The following is an 18659-nucleotide window of genomic DNA, read 5'->3' as shown; positions in this document are numbered from 1 at the left end:
TGCTTTGACTCTAGGGGCAAATGCCAATTTTTGGAAGAAATAAAAAAGCTTCGGTCACCAAAAGCGATTAAATTAACGAAATTAATCTCAGCCTCTACTCAGAAGTGTCATCTCTTTGCAGATAAGATAAAATCCACAATCATGCAGCGATAATATTTATATTTCTCCATGAATATGCAAGCGTCCAAGTGGACTTCACCCTGCTCTTCAAGTTTTTTTTGTGACTGGTCATTTATCTATGATCCATCAACTACGACCTTCAGGTGCATTTAATAAAATATAATAGGCACAACTGCTTGTCCATGGTGTATAAACACAACCTTACTGCTCAAGCACAGACCTCCCTCTCCCCGGCCACCTCCTGCAGCTTGTCCGGGGGAACACCAAGGCGTTCCCAGGCCAGCCGAGAGTTGTAATCTCTGCAGCGTGTCCCGAGTCTGCCCTGAGGCCTCCTCCTGGGGCCTTTTTACATCCTTTGATGTAATCGAGAGACTACGAGCATCTTGTGTAGAGCATCTAGCATGTGAAGCCCACTGGTGTGGTTCGAATCACAAAAAGTCAAACAATCAAAAATCACGACAGAAAGAAAGTTGGACTTGGAATTTCCAGTTTTATAGACGTTGTATTGGCCTATTTTTCATTTTTCAACATTAGTGGTACCGCTGTATCGAAATCTCTGAATATATAGCTGTGTCTATTATATCAGACTGTTTGAATAAAAGAGCATCCATCTTAAGTTCCTGATTCCTGAAACACATTCAAATGAAATGTTTAAACAGACCGAAAATATAAACTGAGATAAAATGATATCCACGACCACTGTGAACCACAACACAACATCCAGCCTTCACTGCTCCTTTATCAACGGCTAAAAAAAACTGCTGTGAGCCTGGAGATGAAGACCAGGCTGGATGCTGGTTTCTGGGATGGATGCTCCGAGAATGACTTCTCCTCCCCCGCTGTCTGACCCTCCATTACTCGCCTGTACTGTCAGAAGTCTTGAGCAGCTGGGTGGGGGATGCCTCGTACAAACACTTTCATCCCATCGCTTACATGTGGACACACTTTTCTATAATCACATGAAGTTTTCTGAGCAGCTCGCCACCTGTGGGAGTTCAGGGGGAGTTTTTCACCAGCGCTCTGTGAGCTTGTTTAGAGACATGACGGATAAAACACGAAGGAAATGAGGATGATTAGAGATAAACGAGGGTTCCTAGCTTCATATACAGAATCTCTGGTTTCCATAAGAAGTTGGGTGAGCTTCACACACAAGGGCAGTTTTGTAAATCACTTAACCCACATTTTGGCCGTCTGGAGAAAAACAAAGTGGAGTTTAAGTAATAAGGACTCACAGATGTTTTTAGAAAATGTGCAACTTACATTGTTTGAGTAAAGCGCTATACAAATACAGGCCATTTACCATTTCCTCACATGAAAAAAAAATATATCAACAAGTTTTATTTATTCAAGAAGTGGACTGATGAGACATTTGCCAATTTTAGGAAATAAAACTGGAATAAAATGTTTTTGAATATAGAGACGGATCAACAAGTTTTCAGAATTGAAGTCATCAATTTCATCTTGAGAACTCTTACCATCATACTGATATAATTATTAAGTCAATATCACAACCAGCAGCCTAAATAGTGTAATGTTTACAGGCTTTTCAACCTCACTAATTAAATGTAGCACTGAGCAGATGAGATCTTTGCAACAGAGGGTTAAACATGCCTGCAGCTCTGTTATATCTGCTGTGTTTGAAGGGTTAAGGTCCATATGTTCAGGCTGCAGGGACATGCAGAGTGGAGGTTTAAGACCAATAAGCAGGAGATAAAAGCTGCAGGAGCAGAGTTGAAGAATGCCGTCCGTCTATAATGGAGACCGAAACATTTAACATTAAGCACTGGGTTTGTATTCACTCTTTGAAGTGAAGTTTCAATGTATTAGTAGCACTGAAATATCGGAGTTGTGATACCTACTCAAAGCTGAAGTTCTTTATGGGACCAAAAGCTCAATAATCTGACCAAAATCAGCTTTCAAATTTACAATGTTTCACGTTGGTTGTTTGCATATTATAACTTCAGTCACCACAGTGAGCTGTAGAAAGAACGGCACAAACAGTGACAACATGCAGACGAGTGTGTAAAGCTGTGATCGAGCTTTTTGTAAGACCAACTCTGAACCATGTCAATCACTAAAAACTGCAGTTCTACCCGACATATTAGTCGTTCACCTAAACTGTGATGTCAACACAGGCCTAAGCTTAAAACTCACTGAAGTAAAGACCAGAAATAAAAATCAAGCCCATCAGTGTTGTTGTAGAGCAAGAAGTCAAAGCGGCAAACAAAGTGATCGTGAAGGGTTTTCAAATGATCTGAGAAAGTCATCTTTTCCAACTGTCACAAAATCTTCCTCTGTCATCTGGGAATCTCTGTGTTACTGCATGGAAATAAAAGTGAAAAGCAGTTAGAGACTAAACTGCTTGTGCACCCATGTCTTCTCAACCCTGCCTCAAGCATGCCTGGTGCCAGAAGGCAAATACAGAGCGCTAGTCTTTTCCTGAGGCAAAACCAGGCTCACTTAACTTTAAACAGCAATGTTTTCCTGGACTTAACCAAACTAAACCTATCTGAGTGTAAATGCAAGAAAACGACAAGAGAAAAAACAAAAATGATAAAAATCTGCCTCAGCTTTATTCCATCCAGAAAATGCTCTACAAACCAATTTTTACTGTTAATATCAACCAGCTTCCTAACAGCTTACTCCGTTGCAGAGTTGTGGTGGGGGGGGGCTGGACCGAAGCCTAGCTCAGCTGTTGCAGGGCGAGAGGCAACTGAAGTTTAATTAACGGTCAATTTACCATTTATTAACAATGGTTATAGTAGAGTCTTTCCCATTTTTCATTGTTCGACACATTCTTTTGGCTCCATTTGAGGTTTCTGTTCCTGAGAAATAACTGATGTTCATTACCAGCTCTCTGACCGACAAGTGGTCAAAAACGTCATTTCTATTCCAACTGTTTGCAATTTGTGTTAAATTCAGGTTCCCAGTGGAGCTGCTTGGGTCTTTATATTAAACTTCAATGAGCTACCACTGTTTGTCTTTCCTGCTTTGCTTATCTGTTTTCAGCCGCGTGTTTACTTCCAGATGGACTGAAAACCATCCAGCAAAGCAACTGTGTGGAAAAAATTGGAAAATTCATCATGTGTAGAGTATTATTCCTTAAAATCTCTCAGTACCGATCAAACCCTTTGACCCTCGCTGTCTGGGACAGCACCCCTCACCCTGGGACTCCATAATATTTCAGGAATGACCAGTCCACTGAGACCAGTAACACTGAAATACCCTCAGACAACATGTTACATCTGCTGTTTGACAGACAGTTTTATACAAACACACTCACGGCGTCATGAGAGAGGACACTTTTAGTCTGGATAGCCCCGAGGGGAGCTGAACTCAGCAGCAAGATCACATGACCAATGAAACCAAGACATGATGGAGGTTAACTGGTCCAAGCAGAGAATGATCAGTATATAAAACTTAAACTATAAAACTTAAACCCCCGGCAGACTCTTTGCCACAGAACTCTTTGGTTTCCCATGGAAAAGGATTGCATTTTTCTACGTGGTAAGATAAAAAGCATTTGCAAGTATGTGGGCACATGGAAGATGCTAGGGCTGTGCGATATGACCAAAATCTCATATCCCGATATAAGACATCTATCGTCCCGATAACGATATAAATCACAAAAATTTAACATTTTCTGTAAATTCTGTGAATATCGGGCAGCTCGTCTTGCGGGAAGTGTTTCCAGCTGCGCGTCATGTAGCTGGAGTTGAGTGTTTTAACCGATGCATGAAACGATACATTGTGAGTATTTATTACACGGCGTGCTGCGGGGAAAAGCCTGTTCTAACGTTTGAGTCTAAGGTTTATTTTTTAGCACCTGGCGGCTCTTTTTTTACTTCTCATCCGTAAATAATCTGCTCTTTCACGTGATTCAGTTTATTTTGAAAAGTCTCAACAGGATCTTGAGCTTTATTGTGAAAGGTTTATGTGGAACATAAACAAGCGGACACGCGATGGTTTTACCGTTGTTGTTGCTAACGACAACGCATAGAAACAGACGCTTGTCCGTCCGTAGTGTGGTTATATAAAATATAAGTAAAAGAGAGAACTTTAAGAAATTAATATAGCCACCACAGTGACCATCAAAACGATGAAAAAATATTGCAGTTTATTTTGCGACATCACGAAACAAACGATAGCGTAAAATGAAACGATAGATGTTTTTATATCGTCATCCGATATATATCGTTATATCGAACAGCCCTAGAAGATGCTGCACTTAAAATCAATAAATAAATACTCTGTGGCAATCAGTGGAGTATTGAGCTCCTAATCGTGATGACCAACTCCAACTCTACTGCTACATCTTCAAAAGGTCCAGAAGAGTGAAGAATGTTATCTTGTGTGACAGAAGTTTGTGCATCGCCAAATTGTAATCTAAGTAATTCTACCCTGTATATGTATACCCTATAATGCTACCCTGTGTTCTTCTTGTGGTCCACAATATTTTGAATGAAACACTAATCCATCAAGTTTTTTTCCCACTTATCTAACTCAGGGTGGTTGGGGGTCAGAACGTGTCTCTGGTATCATAGGGCGAAGGGTTGAGTACACCCTGGAATTTGGATTGTAGGAGTATCTGGAGAGAACGCGCAATCTCCACATGTAATGTACTAAAAACTGCACTACTGAGTACATTATGTGCACTTTTATATAAGTAGATTTACATTACTGCAAAACTGATACACAACAGACTGTATGATTATAGATAAAACTGCTGAAATATTTCCGAACGTATGCTTCCGTTTAACCTTTAATTTTTCTTTTTACCTGGATCTTTCTCAACTTCAATTGATGTATCTTCATCACAATACACTGATGTTTTGCCAAAAAGTCATAGTGGGCATTTCTTTATATTCTGTTTATAGTTTCAATTAATTTTCCAAGGTTTTACATCATTTTAAGCTCACAAAAGTACAAAAAGTACGTTGTTGTTGTTGTTGATAAATAATTGTATATATTCAATTATTTACTTGAATTCTAAAAATATAAGATTCATGGTTTTTAAAATGGCCATCTGCAAATTCCAGCAACGGCCTCAGTAGCAGTTCAAATGTGAGCGGTACCCAAAGCTAGAAACAATAGATTCTTCGGGGGAAAACACCCCCCCCTGCTAAAACGTGAAGCAAAATGTACTTGAGTGCCCTAGAAATGCTGAAAAAAAAAGGCATTAAAAATAACCCACTTTTGCATAATTTGCCCATCAGATGCAGGCAGGTGGTTTTAATGTTGTGGCTTATGATTATATTTGACTTCTATGGTGGACTTCAGTTCACATCAGAACAGCAACAGCCCCTTTTCTTTCCTCCATAAACTTGGATTTTGTATCAAAGCCTTTGTTACTGCTGGATCTGCTGAAATAAACTGGCCAAGAAGTCTTTGCTTCTTTCTTTTCAAGAAAATGACCAAGTGTAATTCTCTGTCCCACAACACCTAGCTTCTAAAAATACCACATTTAGCTTCTCGTCCCAAAACTTTAATCTCTTTGTGCCCTAGTATTTTTTCTTTGAAAAGACCAACTTAAGCTCCTTGTCCCAATATTTTGAATTCAAAAAGGCAGGGGCCGACCCTCTGATCTAAAACCACAGTCCTGTGTGGGTATTAATTCTCCAGCCGCTTGCACCTCCTGGGTAGAAAAGCACATTATTCCTTGGACAAGAATTTTTATGATCTGACTTGAGCTAAACAGCACGCCATGCGAGGCGCTGAGAGGAGAGAATAAATAGGCGAGGAGAGGCCGAGAAAAACCAAACAAGCGGCGGCTTTAAAAACCGCGGCGCACCAAGACGGATGGTCGTGTAAACACAGGCCTGATATTTTATAAAAAGCGAGAGTGTGACATCTGAATAGTTAGCGCCTGACTAGCTTATTGCTCAACGCAAACCCAGGGAATGATTAATAGGTGGGGGGTGACACTCAGAGCTGAACCCCCTTAGAGGTGCATAAATCACTCTGTGTTTTCTTTACAATGATGTGGCACTTAAGAGAGGGGAGGAAGGAGGGATGGGGAGGAAAAACCAAAAGAAAAAAAAGTGAGAACAAAGATGGGAAACGAAAAGGAAGGCGAACCAAAAGGAGGCAGACAGGAGGTACAAGGAAGGATACGTGAGGCAGACGAAGAAAATTAAGAAAAGAAAGGAGAACTAAAATGAGGAAGAAGTTTGAACGTGATAAATAGTGAAGACACAAGAGAAGGAGAAACTGTCAAACAAGAAGAAAAAAGGAGACAGGAGGAAACAAAAGAGGCGAGGCTGCTGTAAAAAGGAAAAATGAAAGAGAGACGGAGAGCGAGGGGGAGGAAAAATGTCCGTCCAGTTTTCCAGCTGGTTAATGTCGGTAACAGTTATTAGTTTGTCAGATAAGGTCTGTGCGTCTGCGTGTGTTTACATTAGGCTTAGTCTGACTAAAGCCCCACTTAGTGCTGTGTGTGTGCACATAAACGTCTACCCTTGTGAGGACAAGTTTCAGTTGTAGGCCTGTGGAGTGATGACGTGCTCACTCACTTTGTGACAGACCTTCAAAGGGTTTGGTTTCAGGGTTTGGGTTGGTATTAGGTTTAGGCATTTAGTAGTTATATGTGAATCAGAGTCCTCACAAAGATAGGTGGATGAGTGTGTATGGGCTGTTAAGAACTGATGGCTGTCTACTTCAACTCTGCTAAATATTTGACTCCAATGTAAAAACACACTTCGTTCTCCTCCCGTTTTCTTTCTCCTTCAGACATACAAACACACACGTGTGTCTTTCCAAACATGTGAGGACACAAAACCAATACAAATCCACTCTTAATCCTCAAACAGCATAGATATATACACTTTGATGCTTTTTGGGCCTCTGACCACAGAGTGTATACTGTAAAAGATGCATGTAGCAACGTGAAAGTGCCTTAAATCTTTTTAATGACCAGCAGAGAGCAACTCCTCTGTTTTCAAAAAGACTGCTTTCATGCCTTATTAAATACAACGTCATGGTCATTTTTTAAGTGATGGTCCCTATTAGAGTAGAGCAGCAGCAGACGTCACTAACCAAAAGCTGAATTCCGGTTTTCTATTTCCATCTTTTGCTGTTGATGCTTTCACGTAACTTCCCACGATGCACCAAACATTACTTCTCCACTCTTTGCACACCTTCAGCTTTTATCCAGTTTCTCTTGTAGTTTAAGTTCTGGCCTTTTTGTTTGTCATCTCTCTACGCTCCTTTATCCTCTCTTTTTACCCCCTAGCTGGTCATCGATGGTCACTCCCGCTCAATGAGACTGTTTCTAATGGAAATTTCTTCCTGGGGTTCTCCGTCTAATATCTGGGGCTTTATTTAGGGTCCTAATGTTACAATATAAAGTGCTTTGAGATTATGTTTAAGCTATGAACTTTAAACTAAAGTGAATTACTCAACTTGGCGACCAACTGCAGGGTGATGAAATCTGTCGCAGCATTTGGACCAACACACTGAATGGCAACCAAACATTCACTCTCACATTCACACCTACAGCTAATTTAGAATCACCAGTTAGTCTAAAAAGAACATGTTTAGATTGAGGAAATAAAAAGACAACACCAAAAAAAGGTGACAGCAATATAAAGTCTACAGTAAGTTTTAAATTGCCTTAAAACTCAATCACACATCTACATGCTGCTGCATCCTCAGTATGATGTGACGTGTGTGGAGCTATGGTTGGTTTCCTCTGCTCACTCTATGTCTTTAAACAGAGCACTTACATGTCCTAACACTGTCAGCTCATCTCTAGCAGCAGATTTAAAAACCTGCAGCATCCCCTCACTGAAAAACTACAATTATCTGCTGTGAAATATGACCGCTGTCAAGACGGTCCGAGGTCAGCTCCTCTCACTCGCTTTGTTTTAATGGTAAAGTTTGGGTTTTGTTTTTGTCAGTTTCAGGTAGTGCTGTCATCATTCTGTCCTGTTCTGTTGAGATTCTGGACTACTAGTCTTGTTTTCATCCATCTGGTTACTGATGTCATTACATACTGGAATACTCTATGAATATCAACTTGGATAATAACATTTCACATGGTAGGATTTGTAAAGAATTTATTCGTAAATCAGGGTGGAAAATAAGTATTTGGTCACCTCAAACAAGGAAAATCTCTGGCTCTCACAGACCTGTAACGTCTTCTGTAAGAAGCTTTTCTGTCCCCCACTCGTTACCTGTATGAATGGCACCTGTTTGAACTCATCATCTGTATAAAAGACACCTGTCCACAGCCTCAAACAGTCAGACTCCAAACTCCGCCATGGCCAAGACCAAAGAGCTTTCGAAGGACACCAGGAAAAGTATTGTAGACCTGCACCAGACTGGGAAGAGTGAATCTACAATAGGCAAGCAGCTTGGTGTGAAAAAATCAACTGTGGGAGCAATCATCAGAAAATGGAAGACATACAAGACCACTGATAATCTCCCTCGATCTGGGGCTCCACGCAAGATCTCATCCCGTGGGGTCAAAATGATCATGAGAACGGTGAGCAAAGATCCCAGAACCACACGGGGGGACCTGGTGAATGACCTGCAGAGAGCTGGGACCAAAGTAACAAAGGTCACCATCAGTAACACACTACAACGGCAGGGAATCAAATCCCGCAGTGCCAGACGTGTTCCGCTGCTGAAGCCAGTGCATGTCCAGGCCCGTCTGAAGTTTGCCAGAGAGCACATGGATGATACAGCAGAGGATTGGGAGAATGTCATGTGGTCAGATGAAACCAAAGTAGAACTTTTTGGTATAAACTCAACTCGTCGTGTTTGGAGGAAGAAGAATACTGAGTTGCATCCCAAGAACACCATACCTACTGTGAAGCATGGGGGTGGAAACATCATGCTATGGGGCTGTTTTTCTGCCAAGGGGACAGGACGACTGATCCGTGTTAAGGACAGAATGAATGGGGCCATGTATCGTCAGATTTTGAGCCAAAACCTCTTTCCATCAGTGAGAACTTTGAAGACGAAACGAGGCTGGGTCTTCCAACATGACAATGATCCAAAACACACCGCCCGGGCAACAAAGGAGTGGCTCCGTAAGAAGCATTTGAAAGTCCTGGAGTGGCCTAGCCAGTCTCCAGACCTCAACCCATAGAAAATCTGTGGCGGGAGTTGAAAGTCTGTGTGCTCGGCGACAGCCCCAAAACATCACTGCTCTCGAGAAGATCTGCATGGAGGAATGGGCCAAAATACCAGCTACTGTGTGTGCAAACCTGGTAAAGACCTATAGTAAACGTTTGACCTCTGTTATTGCCAACAAAGGTTTGTACAAAAGTATTGAGTTGTATTTTTGTTATTGACCAAATACTTATTTTCCACCCTGATTTACGAATAAATTCTTTACAAATCCTACCATGTGGATTCATGGATTTTTTTTTCACATTCTGTCTCTCACAGTTGAAGTGTACCTCTGGTGCAAATTACTGACCTCTGTCATCATTTTAGGTGGGGGAACTTGCACAATCGGTGGCTGACTAAATACTTTTTTGCCCCACTGTAGCTTCAGATGTTATTGCGCTTTTCTAAAAACAAAAATAAGTAACTGTAATTTGCTGAAAAATCCTTTTTATGTTTGGTTTGTTATGAGTTTTTAAACACATTTACATACTTAACAGGGATAACCACTGGCCCATATTTTTATACTTAGACAACTAGTATGAACATACCTTTACAGCCCATACTAACATGCAAACATGCATTGTTAAGACTACCCATCCTTTAAATCTGGAACCCCGGTATAAAAGTTTAGCACTCTGCAGTAAACACCTCCTATAAGAATCACATCCTTCTCTGGGTGAACCATACCTGTTTGAATCGAGCAAGCTCCTTTAAGGCACGCCCCCACTGCTGCTTGTAGTGTAGCTTGGATTTAGTGGCGGACTCCAGCTTCCTCTCCAGCTCCACCTGACAACGAAAAACACCTTTTGTGCTTTTTTCAATAGCATATTTATTGTGTTGCATTTTTTTTGTTTTCATTTTTAGTTTATTTCTTTCAGTATTGCTTTATTTTTACTCATTTTAGAGTTATTATTGCAAAAATGGATTAATGTTATTTAACCCTTTTAGCTTAAAAAAGGTTATAGAGCACTGTTTTATGTAATATTGTAGTATTACATGTTGTATAATCATTTTTATTATTTTAGACTTTTAGCAGCTTTTTTTTTTAGCATTTTCTCTAATATTGCTTTATTTCACTAACTAACCTGTGGAGTGCAAATTGTGTAATTTTCTTTGAGTTTCATTAAATTTCATCTTGTAATATTTTTATATATTACATTTGCTCTGTCCCATCAGCTTATCGTATATCTGTGAAGAAAACCTGGAAACCTGCACAGAAAGGTGATGTACAAATAAGGTCTGTCAGTTTTTTATTTCTTTACTCTTTTGCTGTAACTTTGACTTTAATTTCATTATAATGAGTACCGTCTTTCCAGGTAGTACTATTCCTAAAGCAGCTGCTTTACCTTCTCTAGGGTGAGCAGGTTGATCTCTGACTGCAGTCTGAACTCGGGTCTGATGTTCTGTTGTTCTCTGAACAGCTGGAACTCTTTCTCCAGCTGTTTGTACCGAGACTCACCATCTGCAATCTGCACAACAGGAGCACAAAGAAAAGAATAGAAGAAGTCACTTTACTTTACAATCAGAATCAGTCAAACAGATTAATCCTCAATCTCTACCTGCTGCAGTAAACGGGCTCGTTCCTCCTCCATCAGTCGGACTTTTTCTCTCTCTAGCGCCACCCGGTGGTCGCACTCCTGTCGCAGTCGCCTGCTGCTCTCCTGCAGTTCCCTCTGGGTCAGCTCATGCTCGGCCCGCAGCTCCCTCTGCAGCCTCTGAGTCTGAAAACAGAGATGCACTCACTTTACTGTAGAGAAACGGTTTGGTCAGTTATAATCTTGACTAGAGTGAATGTCACTGCCTGGTCACTTCCCTCTACCTTTGTATGTGTGAAATATACGTAGACTGCATGCATTTCACATTCTCAATAATCAATACATTTTTAGATATTACATTTTGCAGAGAGCTAAAATCTACAATCTACCAGTGAACACTTTGACTGCAAGAGTAAAATGGTCTGCTTAAATGGGGTCTTTAAGAGATCTCAGAAAAAAATTATTATTATGATAATAATACTAAAAATGTTAAGAAAAAGGCTTTTACATACATTCTATGGTCAAAATAGCCCTGGAGAAGCTTTAATGAAGACTTCTGTGTAGCATTTCACCTTTAATCTACATTTTAAACATCAGCACAGCCGATGTTCTGACTAAAAGTGTTTTAAAAGAGCCAAAAATCTAAAACATACACTTGTATCTTTAGATTTATTGAAGTGTCTTTGTTATGCTTACATTTTCTATAATAACAAAACCTGCTATAAAGGGTTTGGTCAGTTATAATCTTGACTTTGGAAATGGCCACATAATTTCTAGTCTATGTTAAACAAGAACTACAAAAAGTACAGTTTTACTGATAGCTGCTTTTGAAGTGTGAGCTATTAGCATTTGGAATGAATGAAGAATTGGTTTTATATATAACGTTGTACACAAGATGGTGCTACAATGTGTGCCATAAAAGTCATAAAGCGGTTGAGGTGATGGATGATGACAGATGCTGATAAATTACTGAATGATGCAATGATCCAAACACTTCATGTGATGTCTGATGATCAATTTTCTGTCTACAGTCCTCCTTCTGTCAAGCAATTCTTAAGTGTTGACAACACACTAAAACACACATTTACAGAATTACAATTACAATAATTTGTATGAATATTATGAGCCTTTGATACTGTATGTTGTGTCATCAGCTAGCATCAGACCTCCAGCTCAGCCTCAGCCAACTGTTTCTCTCTCTTCTCCAGATCAGACAAAGTCTTCTGAAGCTGCTCCTCCAGCAGGTTATACTCCACCTCCTGCAAACACACACAGATGTGTAGAAGTGAGCAGGAGGGACCTTTCAGTAAAAGTTAAGCATATATTGATATGTGAATTTGTGTAGGCGGGTGTAGACTCTCCACCTTCTTCTTGACCAGAGCTTCTCTCTCTCGGTCTCTCCTCCTCCACTCTTCTGCTAACGCCTGCATGTGGCTCAGCTCCTTCTTCCTCAGCTAAAACAAGCATATTTTATAAACGTTATATAATAGTCGACTCCTACAGGAAAAAAAATTGTTCAATTTTTGGCAAAAGTAAGAAAATATATGAGCGCTGTAAGAATCCAATAAACTGCATGGAGCTAGTGGTTACCTGATCATCAAACAGATCCTCCTGCTCCTCCTTCCACATCTCCAGCTCCAGGGCTGTGCGGTACTCCAGAGTCTCTCTGGGGACTGTAGGACCCAGTGGCGCTGTGTGGAGGCTGGAAGCTGCAGGTCTGGGCACTGCAGGGTGGAAGGATGGCTGCGAGCGAGGTGCAACTTCATTCTGTAGATATGTAGGAAAATAAACATGTCAAAAGTGATCTAGTTGAGCTAGAAACAAACAACAACATTTTACTCCAAGTAATCTGTGGTGATAGAAGACTAGAAAGACTTTTTTTTTTTTTTTTTTTTTTTATCTCTAAAAGAAAACTAGCATGGACAGAAAAAGGTTGTTTTTAGAGCAGAACACATTCCCAGCTCTACAGTGTTTATATAGTTTTATTTTTGGAACATGACTCAGTTAAAAACATATTTTTCAAACCCTGGCACTCAGTTTATCCTTTGAAACAAAGGTTTACATCCTGTTTCTTTAAAAGGCACTTATTGTAGATGACGTGCTTAAAAATCCTTTAAACCTTATAAAATCAACTAAAGCTGTGACTCCACATCCAATACTTTGTGTATCATGTTGGAGAGTTATGAACTGAAAGCAGCTTTTATAGAATAGCACTCTGTACCACAGATGGTGCAGCAAGTAAAAGAAGTCAGTTTTCAGTCTGACTGATGGTGAAAAATGTTGCACGGAGGGATCGACTAAAACACACCTAGGTCATCTAAATCCAGAATATTTTTGTTCTTTATCTTGTTGAAAGGAAGATGCACCATACTGGCTGTTATTTGCGCTGCTCTCTCACCTGTGATGAGTCAGACACTATGACCTCTGTGGCTTTAACCAATCCCAGGTCCTCTAGCGTTGCCATGTAGCCCAACTCTGCCACCTTCTCACTAGGCCTGAGAGACAGATAGAAATGCAGCTGTTAAACAGAGGTTAATCATCATTACGTGATCCATCAGTCAGTCTGGTTTCTACCGGTGTTTTTGGACCACAGGGATCCTGTCCAGGTGAGTCTGTCTCCAGCACTGCTCTCCAGTTGATCCCAGGAATCTGCTCTTCTCAGTGCTCAACAGCTGAGAGAGTTGGATGGAGGCTCGTCCAATCAGCTGGTCACGGCTGGTTGTATCTCTATGCCAAACCTCCACCACCAGAGGAACTCTACAACACACAGTTAAAACACATGAAATCCCCCTGCTGCTTTTTTAACACTTCTTCTGAAGTAACACCAAACTAATGAACATTCCTGCATTTTTTCTTTCTTAATTTCTGCTGTGAGATTTTAGAACATTTGTTACCAACCGGTTCACTTTAAAAAGTGGAGCTCATCTCATCAAGCATAGCTGGCATTCATGTACAAAGCTGCAGGAGTATGAGCTGTAGCAGGAGAGCTCGTGCTGCTACACTGAGATCAATGAGGCGTCATAAGAGAACAAGGACAACTATCGCAGGCTGCAATTCAAAACTGTGGAGCTGAAGTCTGTTCACAACATTATTTATGAATCCAGTTTAAGTACGAGTGAGCCATCTTTCTCACAAAAACACATCCGTATACATGTTCCCCAGCCTCACTACTGCCACAAATACAATCTGATTCTATGGAAACACTGTATCAGGATAACAATGTTTCCTCAAAGAATAAGAACGAAAGAAAAACCAGGTGACTACCAGGGGACTGCATAGTGTTTCTGTTTGCTGCTGGTGTGGGGCGATGTCATCGGTGACATCTCGAAGGTGGGACGTCAACGTGTGTGCATGTGACAGTGAGTGAGTGGTCTATGAGTGTGTGTGTGCATGGCTGAGCCCCGGACCCTGTGGGACATGGTCACCGCTCCCTGCTGGACGCTTATGTCTCTCCCTGGGATGTGGGTGCTTGTTGGTTCCGGGTTGCGTGACTGGATGCTCTGGTGTGGCCGTTGGCCCGCTCCCTTTGTGAGTCAGGGTAGCTTGATCAATCTCGTTGGTGGGGTAGGGTGGTGATTGCTGCGTGCTGGGTGGCTGTGTTATCAACTTGTAACAGGGTGGCCGGCCTCTAGCAGGTCCACTGCCTATTGCCTCTGGGAGTCTCACCCTTTGGCCGTGGGCACCCCATCTGGGGCCTCCATCCTTCTCCTCCTTGGATGGATGTGCGGATGTCGCAGTGATGTGTGGCCTTGGGTCCTCAGTACTCTTCGGGGTCTTGGATGGGAGAGTTGCCATGGTTCCATCTCCATCTGTCTGTTGCTCTCGTGGGGTTGTTACTGCAGCTTCCCACCCTCATTATCAAGTCAATTCATGACAAATACACATAAACATCTCTCAGGTGATTAGTGTATTTTCTCATTTTTGTGTTCCAGGTGCTGTATGTTTGTTTTTCTTACAGGTGCAGCAGGTGTCGATACATTGTTCATTTCTATTTGTGCTCCATCCTATTATTATACCCCCCACACACACTTTTTCCCCTGCCTGTCCTACCTTACACAGTGTCATACTTTATCACATATAATGTAATAACTGAAATAACACAAAAGGAAATGAATAAATAATCAGATAAAAGATTCACATGAACACAAGGAGGCTATAAAGATTTTATATAGCTGTTTTTGGAAAAGCAAAATATGTTTTGTGGCACCACAGTCCACTCAGATCACAACTCTGATTGCAAAAGCTGCCAGACAGGACAGGATTGAAAAATAAAAAAAAGGGCATCATGTTCATTTGCAGTGACCATTCCCTCAAAGGTGTCACAAAACATAACAGCAAAATGTTCTCTACAGCAGAACTAAGAAAAAGGAAATCACTGAAGGGTTCAATGGTTCAGGTTTTTCCTTTAATTTTTCACCCATTTATGTCATTTATACTGTCATGAAAAACAAACTTTGAAGTAAAAGGAAAAGATAATTATAGATGATAACTTAAAAGGAAACACTATTCGAGCTGTCATTATAATAGGTCTGGAGTTATTTTTCCATCAGAAGAGTTTTGTGCCTGTTGGCTGACACAGAGTCAGAGAGCTGATCCCTCAAGCAGGAGGACAAAGAGCAAACCAACGATAAACCCGACAGCTCAGCTTTGTTTAAATAATGTATGAAGGTGAGATGGTTTCTTTGCACTTATTTATGTTTTACTGTGTTATCATTAAAAATATCACCACTGGACCTTTATAACTATACAAGGTAAGTTACACTGAATATTTTTTCCTGATAATATTTACTGATACTGAATGAAAGTGAATTATTTAACTGCGATCAACATTTGATCTCCTTCCATATGTTTAAAGCATGATATTAAAAACAGGGTCCATCAGTTGCAATAATAGCTGCACTTCTTTAAATTTTGATGGAAGAATGAAGTTTTTTTCCCTACCTGCTGAAGGTTTCCTGTAGCTGCTGTGGCAGGGCAGCAAAGTCGAAGGCGCAGTAGGACTGAGGCAGAGACACCTCCGTGTTCCTCTGCAGCTCCACAGGAGGGTTAGTCATGATCGGAGCAGCACTGCCGAAGAACTGGTAGGAGTACCTGAAGTGTGACAAATATACAACCATCAATGAACAGATAAAATTAAAACCACTGCACTAAATATTTGGATGGATTCCTAAATAGAAAATTATCTCAATCAAACACCAGACAGAAGTCCACGAAATCTTACGATAATAATTTTTTTAAAGGCATGTTTGTTATAACCGATTTTTTTAAAATAAACTGTTAGAAGTGATGATTGTGAGTAAAATACAGGAAAACTACTTCCTCTATGTTGAACAGTTGATAAATTAACCATCCACACTTATACAGACCTTTAAAGCACTAAAAGTAAAATCAGTACATTTATTTGTACATGTTAACAATTAAAAATCGTTACTGGCCCCATTAACCCAGTTTTCAAGATACTTAGCAGGTAGTTTACATCTTATGGTTTTTGAGAACATATAAACAGGTTTAATGGCACTGATAGCATTGCATGATTGCAAGTCGCAACTGGGCTTGTTTTTTATATGGGAACGAAATCATGGCAGACAGGATTTGTAGGTTCTTAATGCAAATAATTTGTGTATTTCATTAATAACAACTTTAGGCCCAGAAATTTTAGTTATGCAGCCAGACCCTGAACCTCAACAGCTAACAAATAGATGACCACTCAGGCTACAGCCTCAGTTTCTACCTGTTGATGTTTCTAAAGTAGAATCACTGTGGCGATTTGTTTTGTGTTGCCGGTGTTGTGCTTACATACTAAGAGAAAGATCACGTGTGTGCTCATTAGGATAGTGCATTAGGTGCTGGTATGTTGGGGTGTGGCCTATTGCCTTATATTGTAAAATGTAACTATGAGAAAATGCATTTCAGGTGACTTTACGGAGAAACAAGAAACTAATGCATCACATTGTGTAATTAATTAATTTCTCCAGTAAATACTTAAGTAACGCACTGCATTATTTGTAAAACCAGTAATGACTCAGAAAAAAAGAGGAAAAATACCTCCAACAAACCTTCGACCCACAGCATGCAATTAATTTGCAAGAATCGAATGTCTTCGATATCTTGCTTAGTGATGGTGATGACTCTCAAGGCGGAGTCAATGAGAACCCCGTGAGAATCGATAAGGATATGAATTAACAAGTAATATCAATAATGGCATCAGAATCGCTAAATTCTTATCAATTCAATTGACATAATTTTTTTTTAATTGTTGTTGTAAACAAGCTGCAATTTCTAATGCTTGGCACCATGTAAATAAAACTGAATGGAAATTAACTCATTCACTGCCATAGACACTCAATGGCAGTGGGGAGTTACCTGATTTGAAAATGGCTGGCAGTGAATGAGTTAAAATGCTTCCTCCTGACTCAGGCTCAATGCTGCTGAGTGTTTGACAGATATTAATGTGAACATCTAAAGTTCACTAAAATCCCTGCACAGCACCGTATGTGGAAAAACTCATTCTGACAGCTGAGAGCAGATAGAGTGTTTCACCTGAGCGTAGCAGCAATGGGGTGGGGTAAGCTGAGGTTTCCCAGGCTGCGAAGGTCCAGAGAGAAGCAGTAGTGATGAGCGGAGGGGGGGATGGAGACTTTGGGAGCAGAAACACTGACGGATGACATTCCACCATCCGCTGCAGCCTCAGGCTGTCTGGGCAGCGATGCTGGAGCCTCCAAATCTGTAGCTGGACACCAGTGAACAAACTTCAGCTCTAAACCTTTCAAACTTCTCGTGTGAAAATGACAGCTGCTTATTTTAAGTCCTACCTGCCAATCCTGTCGGCTCTCTGCCGTGCCGGAGCTCATCCAGCAGACTCTCTGCTTCGCTCTCTGTATGAGATGAAGGAGGAGGGAGAGGAGGACCGCGAGGACCAGGATGTGGAGGAGACCCTGCAGGCTTATGGACTGGAGAAGAGCTTCGAGGTCTCTGTTCAGCAGGAGGAACAGCAGGAGACAGCGCTCCACTAGCCTCTTTATTCCCCACAGACTGCTGAAAGGACACAAACCATGCAGCATGACATGTAGTGTGATAATCAGACAACAACTCAGGTCCATCATAAAGCATAACAAAAACAACCAATGCATCAGGAAGTTATAAAATCACAGTGGTAAAGAAACACATGAAATCTAGTCTGAGGCTCTATGCAGAGTTCTGCTCTCCCTCCAAATTGCTGTGAGTGCAAAGATTCATCCTTCATTCATCTCATGTAATTTAGAGCTGACAACATCCCAATCATAAATGTTTTAGAAATTAAACTCTGAGTACTTGTTTTCATTTACCTGCAGTGTGACCTCCTCCCTCCTCAGGGTTACAGCCACTCCCAGAGTCGGCTGCAGGTCGGTGGGCAGAGCAGGCAGCGTCTGCTTGACTCGCTTCGGAGGCTGCAGGAGAAAGGCTCCCTCTAGTGTCGCTGCTTTGTTATCCAGATCCGTGGAAATACCAGCCAGAGCTGAGAGAGAAATGTCAGTGCTGCCCAAAGAGTGATTCCCACAGCACAGGTGGATCTGAGGAAGAGAAAGGACTAAGACATACAGGTACACAGCAGGTAACTGGGAGGCAGGAGCTCCCAGTCAGGCACTCACCTGTAAACTGGGCTGCTGAGACAGGAAGGCTTTGAGGATCTGTTTGCTACTGCGGATGCGCACAGACGCGCGCTCTGGCTCAAAGTCAGGACTCAGGAGGTTGTGGAAAGGCTCGCTGGTTATGTCGTTCCCCAGTAAAGAATAGTAGAAGAAGAACTCTGAGCCCTCCGCTGACAGTTTCATGGTGCTGGGGACCAACTACAGTGAAACAAAAACATTTCTGGTTTTAAATGATTCTCTTTTAAAGTCTACATGTACA

At 41.1% G+C, this 18659-nt stretch overlaps 1 protein-coding gene across 3 annotated transcripts in view; it reads right to left on the bottom strand.

Annotated features, from left to right (window-relative positions):
• The window catches only part of LOC120745600 (centrosomal protein of 120 kDa), a 33790-nt gene that overhangs the window by 7468 nt on the left and 7663 nt on the right, over window positions 1-18659 (bottom strand). The window contains exons 6-18 of one of the 3 annotated variants that reach the window (XM_040050600.1): window positions 18401-18598; window positions 18098-18322; window positions 17585-17807; window positions 17313-17496; window positions 15714-15863; window positions 13347-13529; window positions 13171-13267; window positions 12363-12539; window positions 12137-12226; window positions 11939-12031; window positions 10797-10958; window positions 10584-10706; window positions 9925-10023 (exon numbers count right to left, since the gene is read on the bottom strand). In XM_040050600.1, the coding sequence (XP_039906534.1) occupies window positions 9925-10023; window positions 10584-10706; window positions 10797-10958; window positions 11939-12031; window positions 12137-12226; window positions 12363-12539; window positions 13171-13267; window positions 13347-13529; window positions 15714-15863; window positions 17313-17496; window positions 17585-17807; window positions 18098-18322; window positions 18401-18598 (2004 nt within the window). Of the gene's footprint in view, window positions 1-9924; window positions 10024-10583; window positions 10707-10796; window positions 10959-11938; window positions 12032-12136; window positions 12227-12362; window positions 12540-13170; window positions 13268-13346; window positions 13530-15713; window positions 15864-17312; window positions 17503-17584; window positions 17808-18097; window positions 18323-18400; window positions 18599-18659 lie in introns of all 3 variants that reach the window. The other 2 variants (XM_040050599.1, XM_040050598.1) reach the window with 2 other exon arrangements.

The sequence above is a fragment of the Simochromis diagramma genome, unplaced genomic scaffold (genome assembly GCF_900408965.1).
Source record: "Simochromis diagramma unplaced genomic scaffold, fSimDia1.1 OVJJ01000131.1, whole genome shotgun sequence".
Lineage (NCBI taxonomy): Eukaryota > Metazoa > Chordata > Actinopteri > Cichliformes > Cichlidae > Simochromis > Simochromis diagramma.
The sequence above is the reverse complement of the archived record's forward strand: the minus strand, read 5'-3'. Positions and strand labels throughout refer to the sequence as shown.